The sequence below is a fragment of the Lycium barbarum genome, chromosome 9 (genome assembly GCF_019175385.1).
Source record: "Lycium barbarum isolate Lr01 chromosome 9, ASM1917538v2, whole genome shotgun sequence".
NCBI classification, from domain to species: Eukaryota; Viridiplantae; Streptophyta; class Magnoliopsida; order Solanales; family Solanaceae; genus Lycium; species Lycium barbarum.
The window spans coordinates 30,991,263-31,011,211 of NC_083345.1; the positions used below are offsets into that span (position 1 = coordinate 30,991,263).

At 36.4% G+C, this 19,949-nt stretch overlaps 1 protein-coding gene across 3 annotated transcripts; it reads left to right on the plus strand.

Annotated features, from left to right (window-relative positions):
• The first annotated feature begins 1,010 nt into the window (after window positions 1-1,010).
• Window positions 1,011-18,953, plus strand: LOC132611011 (uncharacterized). Of its 3 annotated transcripts, XR_009571428.1 has the most exons (17): window positions 4,571-4,727; window positions 6,735-6,886; window positions 7,779-7,862; window positions 7,942-8,004; window positions 8,142-8,264; window positions 8,347-8,496; window positions 12,261-12,380; window positions 12,722-12,771; window positions 15,043-15,205; window positions 15,315-15,452; window positions 15,923-16,045; window positions 16,128-16,226; window positions 17,301-17,390; window positions 17,557-17,641; window positions 17,918-18,048; window positions 18,126-18,378; window positions 18,461-18,953. XR_009571428.1 is itself a non-coding variant. In XM_060325423.1 (16 exons), exons 1-16 carry the CDS (start codon window positions 1,251-1,253, stop codon window positions 18,261-18,263), a joined length of 1,803 nt encoding a protein of 600 aa, XP_060181406.1. In that variant the 5' UTR covers window positions 1,011-1,250; the 3' UTR covers window positions 18,264-18,953. The 3 variants fall into 3 exon arrangements, 2 of the variants coding, with proteins under 2 accessions (XP_060181406.1, XP_060181405.1); XM_060325423.1 differs by lacking the exon at window positions 4,571-4,727 and adding an exon at window positions 1,011-1,344 and having other exon boundaries at window positions 18,126-18,953; XM_060325422.1 differs by having other exon boundaries at window positions 18,126-18,953.
• The last annotated feature ends 996 nt before the right edge of the window (window positions 18,954-19,949 follow it).

Consider the following 19,949-nt stretch of genomic DNA (forward strand, 5'->3'; position numbering starts at 1 on the left):
ACTTTATAAGCAAGGTAATCCTGCAAAGTGTTTGAAATTTTAAAATTATCCTTCTATCGAAATTTTATTGACATTTAACGGACATGTTGAACATAAATCTTATTTTCTCTTTCTAAATAGTAGAAAAGCGTAGACAATTAAAAGTATGTTTGATATGAATAAAACTGTTTTGGATTATCTAGGAACTAAGAAGAGAATTAAATTTCTTTGATAAGAGAATCATACCTTGTAATGTTGTAATCTCGGGTATTACTAACTCCTCACATTTATTTAATTTATCCATTGTAATTTATGTGGTTTACTTACCTTTTAAGTCTGTTAAAAATAATCTCTTTTTATTATAATTGTTTAATTTTAGCATTCACGTTTTATCCTTAATAACACTTCCTACATGATACGTAAAACTATGAGATTCAAAGAATATTTTAGTGTATTATACATATCTAAATTATAAGATTCAATTTTTCTTATTACTTTCTCCATTTCAATTTGTTTGTTTTAGTTTGACTCGACACAATTTCTTTTCTAAAAAATATATAAAATTTAAAATCGTGTAATCTTAAACTTAAAATGTGTATAGTGTACCAAAATATGTTTTCAATCTTGTAATCTTAAATATGTTAGGTTGGATGTTGTGTAAGAAGTTAATTAATATAGAAAGTGATACTCCCTCTGTCCCAATTTATGTGATACACTTTTTTTTTAGTCTGTCTCTAAAAGAATGAAACATTTCTATATTTAGAAATAATTTAACTTGAAACTTTCCCGTTTACCCTTAATAAAATGATTTACAACCACATAAATATCTATAAATTATTTTAGACCATAAGTTTTAAAAGTTTTTTTTAAAAAAAATTCATACCTAATTAAACTGTATCACATAAATTGAGGGGTTATTATTTACGAAGCATACTAAAGTGTGAGGAGTTATTATTTAGGCCTATTATTTATGAAGTATGCTAAAGAGAAAGTAAGACAAACAAATTGAGAGGGTAAAATGTTAAAGTGATGCGAAGTACAAAATATCTTACAGGCCTAACAAGAAACTAGGCGAAGAATTAAAAGTAAAAGAAAAAGGGTAAAAACCCAGAGCAACGATTACTCGTAAAGTAAAAAATTCAACGCGTTCCTTTCCCTCGTGTTGCTAACTGTCAATAAAACCCAGCAAACTTTGCTCTTGTCTTTGACGGCGGCAGTTAACCGGAGAAGAACTCCTTTTGAAGCCATTAGAGAAAAGGAAGCAAGATTCAATGCACGCCTCATCTAAGGATTATTGGCGATCTCGCAATAATAATAATAATAATAGACCTCGCAAATTTTTCGACCGTTGCAGCCTACCCGCAGGTACTAGTTAACTTCACTTCATGTACTTATTTTTTAACATCTCAGATTTATATTCACTTCACACTTGCCTTCCATCATTTTTTGTCAATTTTGCTAGGTACTATTTTATGCACTCTGCTTGCTCTGCATTTTCTCTGAATGCTTCCCCTATTATTTGCCACGTCTCCTTTTAAATCTGCTTTGATATGCGTTACTTGAGCCGAGCAGAGGGCAGATCCAGGATTTAAATTCTATTGCTTCATTTTTAGTATTGAAACTCATTATATTTTAAAAGTTATGAGTTCGTCTCTACTATATATTACAATTTTAATAATATTTTACACATAAATTTATACTCCCCGTCGAAAGTTAATTGAACCCCCACTTATAAGGCTAGATACGCCACTGGAGCCGAGGGTCTCTCGGAAACAACCTCTCTACTTCCACGAGGTAGGAGTAATGTTTGCGTACGCTCTACTCTGCCTAGACTCCACTGTGTGGGATTTCACTGGTTGTGTTGTTGTTGTTTTACTATTTTATGCACTCAGTGTGAACCCCCATTCCGTTGACCAATTACAGGGCTTAATATTACAATCAAGTTGCTTGAAAGGAACTAGTATAGAACTAGAAAAAAGTAAACGACATGTCAAAAGCAGTTAAGCTACCCTTATTTAATATTGTCAGGATATATAGCATAATTCTTCCCCAATCTAACTCTCTGGATGATTGCCAAGTATTTCAAAAGTTAGGTTGTGGAATTCAAGTTTTGCATCCCGAGCAGTTCATGACAAATGTTGAAAAACTATAAGCATATGCGGAAGAACAACAATAACATACCCAATGTAAACCTACAAGTGGGGTTTGGGGCGGGTTAGATGTATGCAAACCTTACCCCTCCCTTTGTGGGGCATATGGGGAAGTGCATTTTTTTTCCGAACTTCAGTATGTTAGCATCTATCCTGGATGAGCACAATAGATATTGAGAATTGTCCTTTCGTATGATCTATCTGTCACTACAGGGTTAAGCACTTAAGCTCTATTTAGCGTCCACTGATAAATGAAGATGCTCAATTCAGATGAACTCCCTATGTGTATGCTCTCTGTTTCGAGTGCTAAAGACATTATCCAATAAGTTTACTTCTGATCACATATAGTTTGTGTCGTAACCTCCAGCTTAAATTTTGCTTCTTTAAGTAAACTATTACTGGTTGGTAGTTATGTAGCTTCAAAAGTTTTTGAGTCTTTTAAGTTTTTGTTGATAGTGTAAAAAGTCTTACAGTCAGGGTTAGCAGTGGATGAGCCTCAACCATGGGCCATTTTGGAGGGGGAACAGAAGCTTTCGAAATGTGCGGAAGAAAAATATATCAAATTTGGGAAGTTCTTGGGGGGTTTCTATTAGGGGATGGAGGATAAAGTAATTGATTTGTTGTGTTGCATTGATCATGAGGCTAAAGGCGATGCTAAAGAAGTGGCGGGGAAGAAGAAGCTACCTGTTGAAGAACAAAAGTGAGGGAAATTGTGGTGTATGAATGGAGAAATAAGGAAGCGAGCGGGGATATTGAGGGTAGGGTAGGGGCCTGGGGGGAGGGAAGAAAGAAGTATGTTGATAGATTGCAAAATCATTAGTTGGAATGTGAGAGGGATGAATGTGCCCAACAAAAGGGCCGATTATTTATTTGTCTTAGTTTGACTTGATACGGACTTTAAGAAAGTAAAGGAGATTTTTGAATCCTATGTTCTTAAAGTAAAGATATGTATAATATATAAAAATGCCCTTTAATCTTGTGGTCTTAGTAGGCGTTTGGCCATAGGATTTGGGAACATGATTTCATATTTTGATTTCAAAAATCAGTGTTCGTTTATGAAATTTGCTGCACAAGATTTCAACTTCAACTTCATATCATGATTTCAAATCACAAATTCTCCAAAAACTAGGATTTGTGATTCCTAATTATGATTTCGATTTTTTATAAAATATCCATAAGTGGTAAATATATTCTTTAAATGTAAAACTTGACTTAAAGTAAAAATGGTGGTTCGTATTCTCGGTCATCTGTTCGGGAAAATGCATGCTCAACTATGTTACCTTCTCAAAAAAAAAATAAAAAAATACATGCTCAACGTGAAGAGATTGTCCGTACCATGTGGAAGAGTAGTTACACTACAACTCATGTTCAACTTTCTTTTTTATTGAACTAAAGTTCGATCAATAGATGTTAAATTTCTTAGAAAGGCCTTCTGGTAGCTTATTAACTTTGTTATGAATGATGGTTTGCTCATTTGGTAAGATTGTATAAGAACTGGGGAAGTTTTCATAGTTTTTCCAACTTGTGGGGTTTTCATGTTTATGAGAAAGATACAACTTAAGAAATTCAAATTACATGTCCAAACAAAACTTCAAGTTCAAATCAACCCGATTTCAAATCATGTCCAAACGGGGCCTTAAATACACCACTTGGGATGTTGAAATTAAAGAGTAGCCAAAGGAGGAAAGAGATTAAGACAAACAAATTCAAACAGAGTGAGTAGTAATACTTTACCCCCCACCCCTCCCCCCCCACCCCCCCAAATTATCTATCGTACATTCTAAAAATAGTTTTCTCATTTAATTTGTCACTTTAGAACTTCAAGACAAACTTTTTTTTTTTTTTTCCATTTTAGCCTTAGTAGTAATTGTTCTTGAAGACTACAAACACCTCAATACTGGTGAGATGACACATAAATAAAGTGAATATTAATTGAAGAGAGATTATAGCTTAAGACATAAATATAGATAAAATAGTTGAAATCTTCCTAATTACTACTCCCTCCGGTTCAAAATAAGTGTCCACTTACATAATCAAGAAGGGGTTAACTTTAATTTTCCAGATTTGCCCTTATTTACTCAGTGCAATAAGTAGTCAAGAGTCTTATTAATCAAGGGTAGTTGAGTCAAAATGCCTATTTTTCCTAGGAGTCAATATTTTCTTAAGGGTGTGTTAAAGGCTAAGTGAACACTTATTTTGAATTAGAGGGAGTAATATTTTCTTAAGAGGCTTGTAAGAGAGAAACACGACTTATAATTTGAGACCAAGGGAGTAACACAAGAAGTACTAAAGATCTTACAAGGCCTAGGAAGTAACGCCTTACTCACTCCTAAAATAGTAAAATTCATCGAGCTTCATTCTGCTTTCCCTCGTGTTGCAAACTTGCAATAAAACCTAGCAGGTTTGCACTTTGTCCTTGACGGTGGCGATTTCCACATACTCCGCTAAAGGCATAAATGGAAGTGGAAGGACAACAATTGAATAAAAGGAAGCAACTTGGCCAAGATTCAATGCACGTCTCGTCCTCATATATAGATCATTGGCGATCCAGCAATAATAAACCTCGCAAATTTTTCGACCGTTACAGCCTACCCGCAGGTTAACTTCTACAACAACAACAACAACATACCCAGTAAAATGTACGCAGACCTTACCCCCATCTCAGACGATAGGGAGGCTGTTTCCGGAAGACCCTCGGCTCAAGAGAAAACATGATGAGAAAAGGTCAGATAAGAAGAAACAGTTCAAAGCCATACGAAAATGAAACTAACGAGAGCGAAAAAGCCATGATAAAGCAGTATGAAAAAACAGAAACAGTAGCTACCACAGATAAATACGATAATTGTGGTACAAGGACCAACATATAGTTGCAGGTTAACTTCTCAGATTTACATTCAGTTCACATTTGCCTTCCATAAATTTTGTCAATTTTGCTATTTATTACTACTATTACTCAATGTGAACCCTCAGGCTGTTGACCAATTGCAGAGTTTAAGTGGACGTTTGGCCATAGAAATGAGATAATTATCACTTTATTTGGAATTTTTGAAGTTGGAGATGGAGTTGCGTTTGGTTATAGTTTTTGCAAAGAATATTTGGTTGTTTGAATGAACTGAAAGTGAAAAAAGTGAAAACAGGATTTTAGGTGTTTTCCAAATTCCAAACAGAATTTTCATGGCCAAACGCTGCTTTTCGAATAAAGTGAATTAAAATTCCGGAAAAAAATGAATAATTCTCATGGCCAAACGGGTCCTTGTATTACAATCAGGTTGCTTTAAAGGAACTAGAGATAGTATATATAGCTAGAAAAAAGTAAATAACATGTTATATATCTTAATTCTTCCCCAATACATCTTTCTGGATGATAGCCAAGTATTTCTAAATTTAGGTTGTGGAATTCAAGTATTGCATTCCGAGTACTTCATGTTGTGGAAGTGCATTCTATGGCACTCCCGTAAGTTAGCATCTATACCAGACGAGCATAATAGATATTGAAAATTGTCTTTTCATATAATCTAAGTTTTATTTGGCTTCCACTGATACGTGAAGATGCTCAATTCGGATGAACTCCCTATATACATGTTCTCTGGTTTTGATTTGAGTACTAAAGACATTATCCATCAGTTTTACTTCTGATCACATTTAGTTTGTGTCTTAAGCTCCAGCTTAAATTTTGCTTCTCCAAGTAAGCTGTTAGTGGTAGGTAGTTTTGTAGCTTCAAAAGTTTATGAGCGGATTTAAGTGTACATTGATAGTGTCATTTTTTTTTTAATCAAGTTACCACTATACGACAACGACTTGTTTGACAGCGTAAAAAGTTTTACAGTATAGTGTTTTTTATTAACATGTAAAAAGTTTTTGTATTATAGTTTGTAGCAATATAGTTTAAGCACCCAAGGGTGTAACCTAGTGGTTAATAAAGTTGGAGAATCATGAGGTCTTATGTTCAAACTTCAGAGGAGATAAAAATCCTTGGTGATTTCTTCCCATCTGTCTAAGCTTAGCTACGCCTTAGTGGACAGAGTTACCCAGTACCTGTATTGGTGGGAGGTAGCAGGTACCCCGTGGAATTAGTCGAGGTGCGTGCATGCAGGCCTGGACACAATGGTTATTGGATAAAAGTATAGTTTCACCAATTATAGTAGGTTATTTACTTCTTTTCTAGGTTTACCTGTAGTTGTCAACAACATGATGATAGCTTATGAACATCAAGTATTTAGTATTTACAATTAGATAGTTTTACTTTCTATGTAGTTGTAAATAAAAGATGTTCCACTGTTGGTGTGTAAAAATTAAACACCCATCTGATAACTTCGTCCCTTTTTCCTTCCATGTCATTTTATGCCAGCTGTTTCTGTCTTAAGACGGAAGGGGTGTAGTTCTTTAATTTCATCTTCAGTCATCTGATTGTTTCCACAAGCATGCATGTCCAATAACTTGTTACCGTGTGATAAGCTTGGGGTCTTTTGTGTTCATAAGCTCTCATCTTGTTTTGTTCCATGAATGGTTGCATTTGCTTAGTTTTAATTTTTTCAAAAGAGAAACATCTTTTCCATTCACATAAACCTTTCTTTAACGTTATCCTGATAGGAGTGTTTTTTACAGGTTGGTTATATTGCCCTCCATACGGTGATAACATAGGCTTTATTATCCCATCAAAAGTGCCTCTAAGTGAATCATTCAATAAGAATATCCCTCCTGGAGAAAGATACACCCCAAAAGAACTAATCGACAAGCAAAGAAGTTTAGGGAGAGAAGTAAGTGGTGTGGTGACAAGATTTTCTTCTGGTTATCACATTTACTATTTGCTTCATTTGTCCCTCCCCACCCTTGACACTTACAAATAAGGTTAACTTGGTGATAATTATCTTGACAGTTGACAGACTATCTGTGCTGATTTATTGTATGTATAAACGATATCTTTCTGCACCAATTTGTCTCCTTAATTGCCATTGGAAGAGTCATTACATTGTAGTTCTCTCTTCCGTCTCTCTCTTATCTGTTACACTCTTTTAACATACGCCTTAACCGCTTCTGTTGCTTTTTGTTTTAGTCATGCTTTATTTAGTGGCATTTTGTTTCTAAGTTGGTTAATTCTTGAGAAATTCAAACTGATTTTATTTTGATCTGCTTTGACAATGGGTAATATGTATTTCTGTATGTTTACTTTTATTAGCTTTGCTTTTTGTTTTTTATATTTTGGGGAGGGGAGGGGAGGGGAGCTCATATGTTTGCCAACTCACTATTTCCTTTGACAGTGCATCTACATCGCCTCACGGCTTTGGTCTAGTGGTAAGATTGCAATACATAATGTGTGGGTTAGGCGTACGTCACAGATTTGAATCCTTCCACAGGCAAAAACCTTGGTATTTAAGTGGAGAAGGGTGGAGGGGGGCCTATTATCCACCATTTTACTAACCGTTCGCCACTGGCCTGCGGGGATTTTCCGGTTAGCAAAATAAGAAACAGAAAAAAGAAGGAATGTGCATCTATATCAGTTTTTCTTTGTGTCATCACCTCTTAGTCTTTCCCACAACTAATCTTCTTACTAGTTGGATTTTCAATGTTTGTCCTATATATTTAATTATCATCTTATTTTTAGCTGAATAGCCGCCATCCATGTCTGGAATTACTAACACTCTATTGCAGATCGGACTGGTGGTTGATTTAACAAACACTGATCGTTACTATCCAGAATCAGATTGGACCAGTCATGGTATTAGACATGTTAAGGTAAATATGAGCAGTTTTATATATCCTATTCGATCTCATGGTTAAGTGGCCCGTTATATGTTATGTTCTATTTATTCAGATTCGATGCCCGGGGCAGGACTCTGTACCTGATGCTGAGTCTGTAGATAGATTTATTTCTGAGGTAATTCTCATTCTGCTGTCACATGCATGTCATCTATCTTTCGTCATGCTCTACATATCTGGGAAGGGTGCATATGGCAGTGTGATAATTACTTTTTACTTTGAGTTTCTCATCTTCAGAACTTATATTGATTGCAGGTCATGCAATTGACATCTCAAGCAAGTAAATATGCTGTTGTCCACTGCACTCATGGCCACAACCGAACTGGCTACATGATTGTACATCTTCTTGTACGTAATCAGTCACTCAGTGTTAGTGAGGTTAGTGATCTTATTCATCTTACACCAAATCTTACTCTTCTTATGATTCCAACATAATCTAGAAAATTTGTGTTATCTTCAGGCAATAGCAAAATTTGCCCAAGCACGCCCTCCTGGAATATACAGACCAAAGTATGTGGAAGCATTATATGACTTCTACCACCAATCGAAGCCTGAACTTTTTGTTTGTCCCCAAACTCCCGAATGGAAGAGAGACTCTGATCAAGATAATGTAAGTAGTTCTTTTGAGATCATTTGGTGAACAATTGCTGCATTGATATCCGAAAATTCTCAAAGGTTCAACAGCGGAGCACTTAGTGCACTTTGAAATGATGAAAGATCGTGCGTGAAGCAATTATTAGTTACTGCGAAGAGGAATCTGCTTATAGATGTGAATGTGGTACATAAATTAGTACGACATTACAATCACACACTGCATAAGTTATGAGTCGCAATTGTTTGGGCGGTCTGGCATATCAAACTCCAGGAACTAATGAAGTTTGTTGCTTGAGGTTTTTACTTGAGTTGTCTTTCCTAAGGCTGCAGGTTAACTAGGGAAATGCCACATTTTGTTTGCTATTATTTGCAGAAATTTGATTCACTTTTCATAATTTACTATCATTCTATAAGTTTGATGATTACCAAAAGAACTGATTCCTCAGGATATTGCGGTTTATATTTAAAGACTACAGGAAGTTTTTGAAAACAAGCTAGCACCACTATTTGTCTTGCACTCATATCTGCCAAGTCTGACAGGAACATGAACTCTATGCTTCCAACATTTTGTATTAGGCTGTGAGAAATATAACATGGAAAAAATAAATGAAGAATGTATGTCTTGATAATTCTCCCTAGCTATTGGGTGTTTTAGTACATACACCTAACTCTGAAGAAGTCAAGGCTACATAATTACAAAATAAACAATATTTTCCTAATTGACAATAACTAATATTCTCTCCCCTCAAGCTGGTCCATCTGAGTTGATTACCAAGCTTGTTACAAATGTAACTAATTCGTGGACCAGTAAGGGACTGAGTGATAATATATGCAAGCTGATAATTTGACATCAAGACTTTGTGACAATGTCTACAGAGAATATTGTTTCTCTAACAAAGTGTCAATCTATCTCTATGTGTTTAGTTCTCTCATTGATCATCAGATTGGAAGCATCATGAGCGATTGATTATCACACACAAGTTTCATCTGACTAATTTGTTCAAACTTCAATTCTTTGAGCAACTGTTTGATCCAAACCAGTTACATTTCCCAAGTTGCCATAGCCATTGCCCGAGATTTTGCCTTTGCACTGGACCCATAAACCATATTAAGTTTCTTGCTTTTCAAGATACTTCATTTTTGAGAATGGTAATGTTGTCTTACTAGAGTTCATAAACTGATAAATTTGGGAGGATAATGTTTTGGTGCATTGTCACTACGAAAGATTTGATTGGTAACCCCAAATTGAGCTGTATTTCAGCGCAAAAGGTTTGAAAAATGGAAAATAACTCTGAAAAATCCTTCACTTAAGAAAATTGAAGTATATCTTGAACAATTATCAATGAAACTGACGAATAATGGAATCCCAAAGTAGAGTTGACTCAAATGGGACTTCTGGCATGAGTGAGCCAAAGAGAAAGGATACTCAACACAGTTATCAGTACAACTAGGGAAGAAAACACGAGTATGCTTACCAAGTTGACATGACTGACATTCTAAGGTAGACAACTGAGACAAACCATGGAACATTTTCTAGAGTTTAGAAATTGGGATGTCTTAGTAGTTTCTGAAGCAACTCAGGAGAGTCGATAATGGGATAGGTTGTGGTGGATGACCTTAACGGATTAAGGTAGTAAAATCCATTTAACTCACGCTCGGTACCCAATGACTCGTCCCCTACTAGATTCCCCTATAACTACAGAGTTATTGAGAAACATTACAAAACAGTTAAGTGATTAAGACAAGAGACTAATGGAGTGAGTCTAAAGTTATAGTGGGGAATAGGATAACTTGGCCGAATCACATGGCCGAATCATCTCAGCCTCGCTTCCCTTATCTTGTCCTCCATAAAGCCACTCCTACTCCTAATTCTACTTGTAGGCCCACACATCCATTTCAGCATCCTCATTTCCGCTACTTTTATCTTTTAGATGTGCGAGTTCTTGACCGGCCAACACTCCGCCCTGTACAGCATAGCCGATCTAACAACCACTTTATAGAACTTACCTTTAAGTCTTGGTGACACATTCTTATCACACAAGGCACTGGATGTGAGCCTCCTTTCAACCACCCTACTCCAATACGATGTGTAGCATCATCGTTAGTCTCTCCATTTCTTGGATTATTGACCTGAGATACTTGAAACTTCCTCCTGAGTATCAATCCTCACTTCCACATCAGCCTCGTGAGTTACGTCACTGAACTTGCACTCCAAGTACTCCGTCTTAGTCCCACTCAACCTAAACCCTTTAGACTCTAGGCTCCGTCTCCAGACCTCCAGCTTATCATTAACATTGAAAGGGCAACCAAGAACATAAAAAAGTGAGTCTAAAGTAATAGATGGAAATAGGATAACTTGGGCCGACTCCAGTTGCCATGATTGGTGAGCTATTGGTCAATGTGACAGTAGTAAGGAGATGGAGAATATGAAATATAAGAGAAAAGACATTCGCTGCAGAAATATGATCTGAGGCTCCTGAGTTAATGCTGCAAGGTCCAAGGTTAGAACAATGAGAAACATAAGCTACAAATTACAAGTTTAAACAACCGCTGTGATTTGTGATGATGCTTGTTTCCTCTTTGTACTTAAGAAACACCTTTTAATCAGACACAGAAATTATTCGACTTCTTGCATCACCCAGAATATGCTGTTGATGTTGAAAAATTTGCTGGAAGTTCATAGGAAAATATGAAGGTTGAATATGGTGAACCACATGTGAATGTGGTGAACCACATGCTCTAATTGAACCACAGAGTGCAAAAGAAAGGGAGAGATGTCATTACTGCTAGAAAAAGTACTTATGATGATTGGACACAACATAAAAAGTGATGTGTAGCATCAGAATGGCTGAGTGGCTCCCAAGGACCAAAGCTGCAAGTCTTAAAATTGGCAGAAGTTGGCACGCGTGGGAGAGATCTTGCCGGAAAATTCCTTTTCTACTGGCGCATGTTGGAGCTCATGAGAGCTCTTTTTCCTGTGGGGATGGCTAGGCTTTGCTCGCAGAAATAAGCTTGACTTCATGGTGATGCTGGTTTATGCAGAACACACATAAAGAATGGAAACACTGAACCATCACTTACGGTTGCTGAAAAATTGCACGACAAAGATCTTTTTTCTTTCCGAAGTCGCTGGTAATTGCAGAATGACTAATCCTTAACCTGGCTTTGATACCATGTGAGAAATATAACACGGAAGAAAAAACTGAAGATTGTAATATTGATTATCCTCGCAAGATATTGGGTGTTTAAATAGCGCACACACTTATTCAAAACTAGAAAAGAAATCAAGACTTAATTACAAGAAACATTATCTTCCTAAGTTGATACTGACTAATATGCATAATATTCTTAACAAAAGCTTGACATAATGAAACAAGTATCCCACTGCTTAATTTGTTTAGGCAGATCACGGAGTAAAAAGTTTTTTGGATTTGGTGGAAACCTAAAATTTGTGATAAGGTATTGTGAAGCTGCTTCTTCAAACAATCACGTTTTCATTCTTGTGCTGACTTTTGTTACTCCTTGAAGGAAAATGGCTTTAATAAGGATTATGTGTCCCTTAATCATTCACCTTGTATTGCTGATTGTATTGCTTGGATTGGCTTTCTCGTTGTTCTGCTGATAGTTCTCTTTTAGATTGATCTGGTTAATTAAAATATAATCTGCCTATTAAACAGCATGCTGTATTTGCTCACCAATCAGTATTTATGTATGTACCCATTGTTTTCTTTCTTTTTGTTCCTCATCTTTGTTCAAAGTGCCAAAACCTCATTATTGCAGGGGAATCTTACAAGAGCAGGAGCGGTGTCAGATGCAGATTTTAGGGACGAATGTATCCCATTTGCTGAGGTTCAGATGATGAGGAACTTCTGCAATCAAGTGCTCAATTTGGATGTACAGGTTCGAGTTATTGAAAAGCTCATTTTCACATCATAACATCTCTATTTTAAATACTTAACTATATCTTAAATGAATTGGAAAGATCTTGTTTGCTTGTACTCGTGGAACATTTGCCTGCTTGTAGAGCTGTAGTATCGATTTTAATTTTGAACATTCTTCCAGATATTTACTCCAAATCCCAGATGAAACAAATCACATACAATTCCTGAATGATAGTCATGTTCTTGCTTTGCACTGTCCAAGTATTATCCTCTTTGCTTTAGGCGGTTGATATGCGTTTTGGTATAATGTTTATTATTACTATTTCTTTTGGTGCATAACTGAATTTTTTTGGTCCTTAGGCCAGAAGAAATACCGGAATACCAGGATCTCACCCGGTCTCTCTCGACAGGTTGATTATAAATTCTTCTTTTTGGATATATTTTAACAAGAGACTAATTTGGCAAACCGTGCGTCTTATACCTGCCTTTATTATAATATATCGGCAATACTTTACACCGGCTTGAAATAGCTACACGATGTACTCCAAAGATAGATGATAATTTAGGATTTGATGACATCTCCTTTCTGATTGAATGTCATCTTCATGCGAATAACAGCATTTTCTAGATTAGAGAATCTCGTTATTAAGCATTTTAAAGCATCCCTTGAAGTAAAAAAATCGCATGCGGTGCAAAAGATCTGGAAAGTCTTCAATTGACTGGAAGATTGATCTACTGCTGAGCTGTACGCGTTAGGATTGGCAAGTAGTTTCATCTGCATGTGCCCGTCACAAAAACTGTGCATGCTTTATATAATGTTGAAGCATAGATCAGTGATTTTACTAATTGCACTGGGAAAGGGATATTTTGAGCATGGTTAAGATGCTATTCAAGAATTATTTTTCATTTTTGGTTCTTTGTTCTCATAATATATTATTACGATTTAGGTGGCAAAGGGTGAGTGTCGTAGTGTTATGGTTTGTTGCCTTTTGGACATGATAACATTTATTTCTTATTAAGAAATTAATGTACTTTTGTGCCTGAGCCGAAAGTTGATACGCTCAAATTACACCTATTAATGGCGTAAAGCGGACGTTGTCAAATATAGTAACCCAAACAAGGTTGGGGTCGAATCCCACAGGGAATATGGAGAGAAAAGGGTACTAATTGTATGCGATACTTTTAATCCTATTCCGAATATTTTAAAAAGAGATTTGGTTTGGAATAGCTATTTTGAAGTGTTTAGAATTTGTTTAGATTTTGAGAACCAAAGTTGTGTCCCCGCGATGATTAAATGTTATGCTATGGGTGTCAATATGATATATTTCTAATGGGTCGAGGTTATGTATGCACTTAATCTCTAATACACTTTCTAATATTTTCCAATAGTTAGAAAGTATTTCTTTTCATGATTTTCCCAAATGCAGAAAAGTTATAAATAAGGTTGATTAAATATGCCAAGTAGAACTCATCTTATCCCTAAGCGAGTTCATTAAACGAGGGTTAGCACCCCGAGTCCTTGTTATATTATTTCAAATCACACCCTAGTTCATCTTTCCAAATAAACTAGGGTTTGTGCATGAACAAGTGTTTGCAACCACTTATAGAACAATGAATGCGAGAAATAATAAAACACATCACAACCCATTATATATATATACAATGTTAGATACCCATTACATAGCACCCATCATTTTGGGTCCACAACTTTGATTAAAGAAACTACTCACACATTATGGTCTCAAAAGTAGTAAGCAATAAATGAGACATAAAGCTTACAAAGTGTAATAAAGATGATGGAAAATAGAATCTTGTTGTCTTCACTAAGCTCCAAAAGGGGAGTATTCAATGCTCACCCACCAAAGGAACTTTTTAAGTGGTTATAATAAAATCTGGATGCAAAGAAAAACCTAAAATGTTCTTTAAATAGGCTCCAAAAACGCACAGCAGAAACTGACAAAATTGCCCCCGATAGCGAGATCGACAGACCGTCGATCGTTCAACGATCCGTCGATTTCTCCGTCCTTTGTACCTTCAGCAATGTGTTCCATTTGACGGTGTCGTCGACCAGTTCGACGCTCCGTCGAGTATTCCGTCTTTTTCTCCTCTTGTTGAGAGATCCTGCTTGACGACACAAACGACGAATCGTCGATCAGTTCAACGCTTCGTCGATGCTTCCGTCCTTCGTCGTCTTCAACTTTGTCATCACTGGAAAATCGAGCTTATCGACGCTTCAAAGGACGGTTCGTCGGCTGATCGACGGACCGTCGATTCTTCATTTCTGGCCAATTTTTCTTTTGTTCTTTGCTTTTTGCTTTTTGCTTTTGGGCCATTGTTTTCCTAAAACACAACAAAAACATATTAACGAGAACCAGACTTACTTGAAAACAACCAAAATTCACAGTAAAAAGGCGTCGAATGTGCCACAAATCCGCGGCACATCAAAGGTCTATCGGAAACAGCCTCTCTATCTGCCCAGGTAGGGGTAAGGTCTGCGTACACTCCACCCTCCCCGGACTCCACTTGTGGGAATACATTGGGTATGTTGTTGTTGTTGTTGTCTGAAGTAGAGTATTAGATTTCCAGGGTACTGAAAGCATAAATTTGGGTATGTGTCAAACAGTATTTACCCGTTTCTTGATTTCATTTTCTGGAATTTGATGCTTTACTTCAAATTGTAGGGACAAATTGCATCTTCTAAGCCGACAACTCTACCATGTCACCTGGAGTGCTGAGGGGCCACGATACATGATGCTAATAGATAGGGAGAATTGTTATTTGATTGATCCACAGTTCTATTTCAGGAAGGTCCAATTGCGGTTTCCTTGCAAATATATCTATGAGGTACTTTATCCATTTAGGACCTCTTGTGCTCCATCATGAGGGATACTGATTCTGCAGCTTTAGGATTTCAGTCTTTTTCTGCTGTAGAAGATTTACAAGTTTCCTGTAGGGTAGAGCTGACATTACTCATCACTACACGTTGCTTGATGGTGAATTGATAACCGAGACTCAGCCAGAGACACAAGTGAAGAGGAATACTTTCCTCATTCATGATATGATATCAATTAATGAAGTCTCTATTACAGAGGTATGTCTTGGCTTACATATTTATTGGCCAAAATGACTTGAACTAATCTTTCGTGATTTATATTTGCATTCCTCGTATGATACCAGGATGAGATGCAAATATGGATAGTGCTGTGGCCACAATCAACATTTCCAAAAGAGTGTTGAATAATAGTTTCTTTTTAGATTGTAATTTATCTATTTTGAGAATGTCATGAGGATCATCAATCCTCAGACTTCTGCAGTCAATCAATAGTGTTCAAGAATACAGGTTTACTGGGGGTAGTTTTATGGTATTAGATATGTGAACTATTCTTTCACAGGCATTTTCATCTTTTCCTTCATTTATGTGCAGATTTGCCTTCTGTGGCAAGCTCCTTAATTTTTTCTTTCAACAGTCAGCACTTTGGCACATATTGGAATTTTTAATTTGGTTGGGTTTTCCTGAAAAGTTGCTTAGTTTATGACTTGTGCATCCAAATACTTTTGCAGCTACCTTTCCATCATCGATTAATGCTAATTGAAGACGAGGTGATCCGGCCCCGTAACTATGAACGTGAATTTTTATTCACATGTGTAAATCCGTACTACCAATATGGCCTGGAACCATTTGAAGTATGTATGATCTCAATAAAGACTCTACGTTTATGTAAGTTTATGATCCTTTCTGTGTTGATGATTGTTTTGTGCATGCCAGGTGAGGAGGAAGGATTTCTATTTGCTGTCTGCAGCTTCTAAGCTCATCAAAGATATAATGCCAAATCTTCCACATTCAGCTGATGGTCTTATCTTTCAGGTGCTATGGAAGCTACTTGTGTCTGCTTTAACATTAACAAGCAAGTTTGTCATATCAAGATCATTTTGATACAACTTAAATTGTGACGTTTAGTATCCCCTACTGGAGCTTAAAGAAATCTTGGCACAACCTTTATCAGAAGTGTCAAGAGTCTTTTTTTAATTTATTTTTAATTTTTCTTAACATAATCTGCCAGCATGTTTGTATCTCATTAGATACCAGTGCATTTAAAATTGTGCTAGTGAGCTCTGCAATTTCATTCATCCAAGTATGAGGACAGTGAGACATAGGGACATTTAGCTGGAATTTGATAGATCAAGCTTGTCATTTGGCCTGGGAAAATCTGTTGGGCTTCAGGCCTGCAGTATTCTGTTACTTTAGCTAAATAATTCAATTTAATGAACTGAATGGAGTCGATAATATTGGAGATCAATTAATTTCATTGACAGAGATTTAGCTCATTAGAACTGCTCACTGTGTGAGAGTGTGTGTGTGTGTGTGAAGTCAATTCAGATAAGGGAGCTACTTAAAACAATTTTTCAAGGACACATGCTGGAATGCAGAACTTGACTTATATGCAAAGAAGCTGAATCTGGATCACATGAAAATTCTAAGATAGCAAGGAAAAGAATAGGAAAAAAGGAGACCCAGTTGTGGTCTTTAATGGAATATAATGAATAGAGAACAGAGAGATAATCAAAATCTAAAGAAAGAATCAAAACCTGATAGGATCTGGAGCTAAAGAAAAAGGGAGAAATTGTAAGAGAATGATATTTTGAAGAGAAATTGGAATGATTTCTTCTGCAAATGCACTCAAGTGATTCACTCTCATAGGTCTGACTCGACAGGACTAATTTTATCCACCACAATTTAGTGTAATTACCTTCACTTACATGCTTGTTGCCCCCTCTTGAGGTGTCTGCGTGTGTGTTTTTGTTTTATGTGAAGTTGTTGGACCCAGCAAAATCACTTTGCTATGGTTGGTACATTCTGAAACTAATATGTGCTGTAGAGTTTAGACAGCAAATTGCTTGTAACTTTGCTTATCTGGCTGCTGATGGTTTTGTAACACAGGCCTGGAATGCAACTTATGTGCCTCGGGAACATGATGGACGTTTGAAATGGAAATATCCTGGAACAAATACTGTTGATTTTCTCTTTGAGGTGGTTATATTTTCTGTCATCTTTAGCTCTCAAACTGCTGTTTATTGTAGTGTACATATGCTCAAGCTTTTTCCTGTCTGCACATTAACAGTAGGAGATAACATCACATAATGGCTGTGATAACTTTAGTACCGGGGTAATCTGATTAACAAGTTGGCATTGGCAGGTGGGAGTTGACGGCAACAATTTGTTTTATCTGCAAGAACACGGAAACAAGAAACCAATTGAAGGTTGCAGAGTGATGTTTAAAGGTTTGATTATCTGCTCTTCATCTCCCTTCTCTGAACTCAATCTCCGTATAGAGTTTCCATTTGCAAAAAGATCTCTCCTTTTCTTCCCTTTATTGGCAAGGCTCGTCTGTTCCAGCTGGCAGTAAGAATGTGACGATCTATCCCTTGAATTCTCTTGGGAAATATTTAGCAGATTTCTTTGCTTAATTGTTCTTAAAAATAAGGTGGTGATAATATGGCTGCTGTCTCGGGTTTTCTTGAAACTAAGTTTGGTCTGATTGGTACTTTCTCGTGCAGATGGATCAGATTTATCGTTGTACTCGGGTAGGATAATTGAGTGCTCCTGGAACTCTCATGAAAATGCTTGGATCTTTGTGCAGATCCAAACAGACAAATCAAACCCAGATTATATTAGTGTCTATGAGGAGGTTTGTCATATAGCAATATCATCCTTCGTTTACAGCTTTTCCAACTATTATTGACTGAAGAAACATTTTATGGACAGGCAAAGCACAACATAGAGGGCAATCTTACAGAGGATATCTTGTTGGATGAGATTGATAAAGTTGCAAGTCTACCTATATACGCTGACTGGGTAAAGCATCGCAGTGGATCTTTTAGGAATGTCTGGAGAAGGCAGTGAGGGATTTGCTGCTGTTTGTTGCGATATGCTTGTTCTCCAATTTATCTTTTCTTTTTCACCATTGAGGGTGAGGTGGGAGGCGGAGGAGGAGGTCATAATCTAGTTAAAAATGCAGGTTCTTTGCGGTTGTCATTCGTCATTCGGTGTTTTTCCAAGTTGAAAGAGTAACAATTTAGTCTAATTAAAACAGACTGCAGGTTCTTTGCGGTCGTCATTCATCATTCCGGGGGATTTTTCTTCTCATATTCGGATTTGCCAAGTTGAACGAGTGATAAATGTAGGCTGTATCTGTGTTATAATGGAGGCAAGTATTGGGCATAAAATTTTTGTTTGCTCAATCCATCAGAGCTCTGGGAATGTTAAGGCAATAACAAATAAGAGGTCTAGGTGGTGTTTGCAAAGTATACTAGGAAAAGTTAGCGCAAAATAGTGCAACACATTTTCTCGTTATTCTTTCTTTTTCCTTTTACATTTATTGCTCAAAGTCGACCCTTGTTGTGATTTCATGTATCTATTGTAAGATGCCGCAAAAGGAAAGGATATTGTACAATGATTGCCACATGTTGGAGCTGTGATCTTGTAAAGAAATATTGACTTCTGTAACCTAGCTTATTCAGGCGCAGGGATGCTATTAATAGCAGTCACATGTTGGAGCTGTGATCTTGTAAAGAAATATTAACTTCTGTAACCTAGCTTATTCAGGCGCAGGGATGCTATGTCATAATGCTCCTAACTAGTTTTTTTTTTTTGGTACAAATCAGTAGAATAATAGAAAACAGTTAAATTTAAAAAAATGATTTACTAAGAGCATAGATGCTAGAGCTGAATCCTAGAACTGCAGAAGGTTCTCTCTTGCTAACAGTGCAAGGATTGACAATGCGTTTGTTATTCCATTGCCTTTAGTGTTACGTATTGTTTGTTGGTGGGATAAGGGATTATAGTTCGTTTGGTTGGTGCCTTGGTGGGACAAGGGATTATAGTTCTTTGATCAAATGTGGAATTGGTTTATTCTATATTTGATACAGTTTTTTACTCCATTATTTATATTGCAATTGTGGTGTAATTTCTATACCACCGTGTGATGACAATGCTGAAATAAAATAATAGAATAATACACTAGACCTTTTCTAAAGCTTTTCTGCTAAGGGTCTCTAAGAAAGACAACGTTAAAATTGGAAATAAATGTCTATCCCAATTTTATTCACTTTAAAGCAACCATGTATTTTGTGTAATGCATCATATATTTTATTTTAATCCAATAACTCAAACCTCTACAAATAAAAATATATTCATTAAATAATTTTGTCATCATTTAATTCTCATATTTTAATCATGAAATAACTTCTTCCCCAATCTAACTTCAGGGAGAATACAATGTCACTTCTCTAAGTGGATTTTACTCGGATGAAAATTCCAGCAGTTCTCACAATGTGGATGAAAAGTGGAGTGTATGTTTGTATTAGATTTTTAGGCAAATTTTTGTACGGACTGGTCTTTAATTTTGTCCCTCATATTTGTGATTTTTGATTTTTAATTTTTAATTTTTAATTTTTGTTCCTGTTGCTTATTTGATGAAAATAGGGGAATTTGCATGATTGTCCTTATTCGGAGGTGGTCTTTTATTTTTGTCCCTCAAATTGCTAGTCTTTAATTTTTGGCCGTCACCTAATACCCCGAGACTCTGGG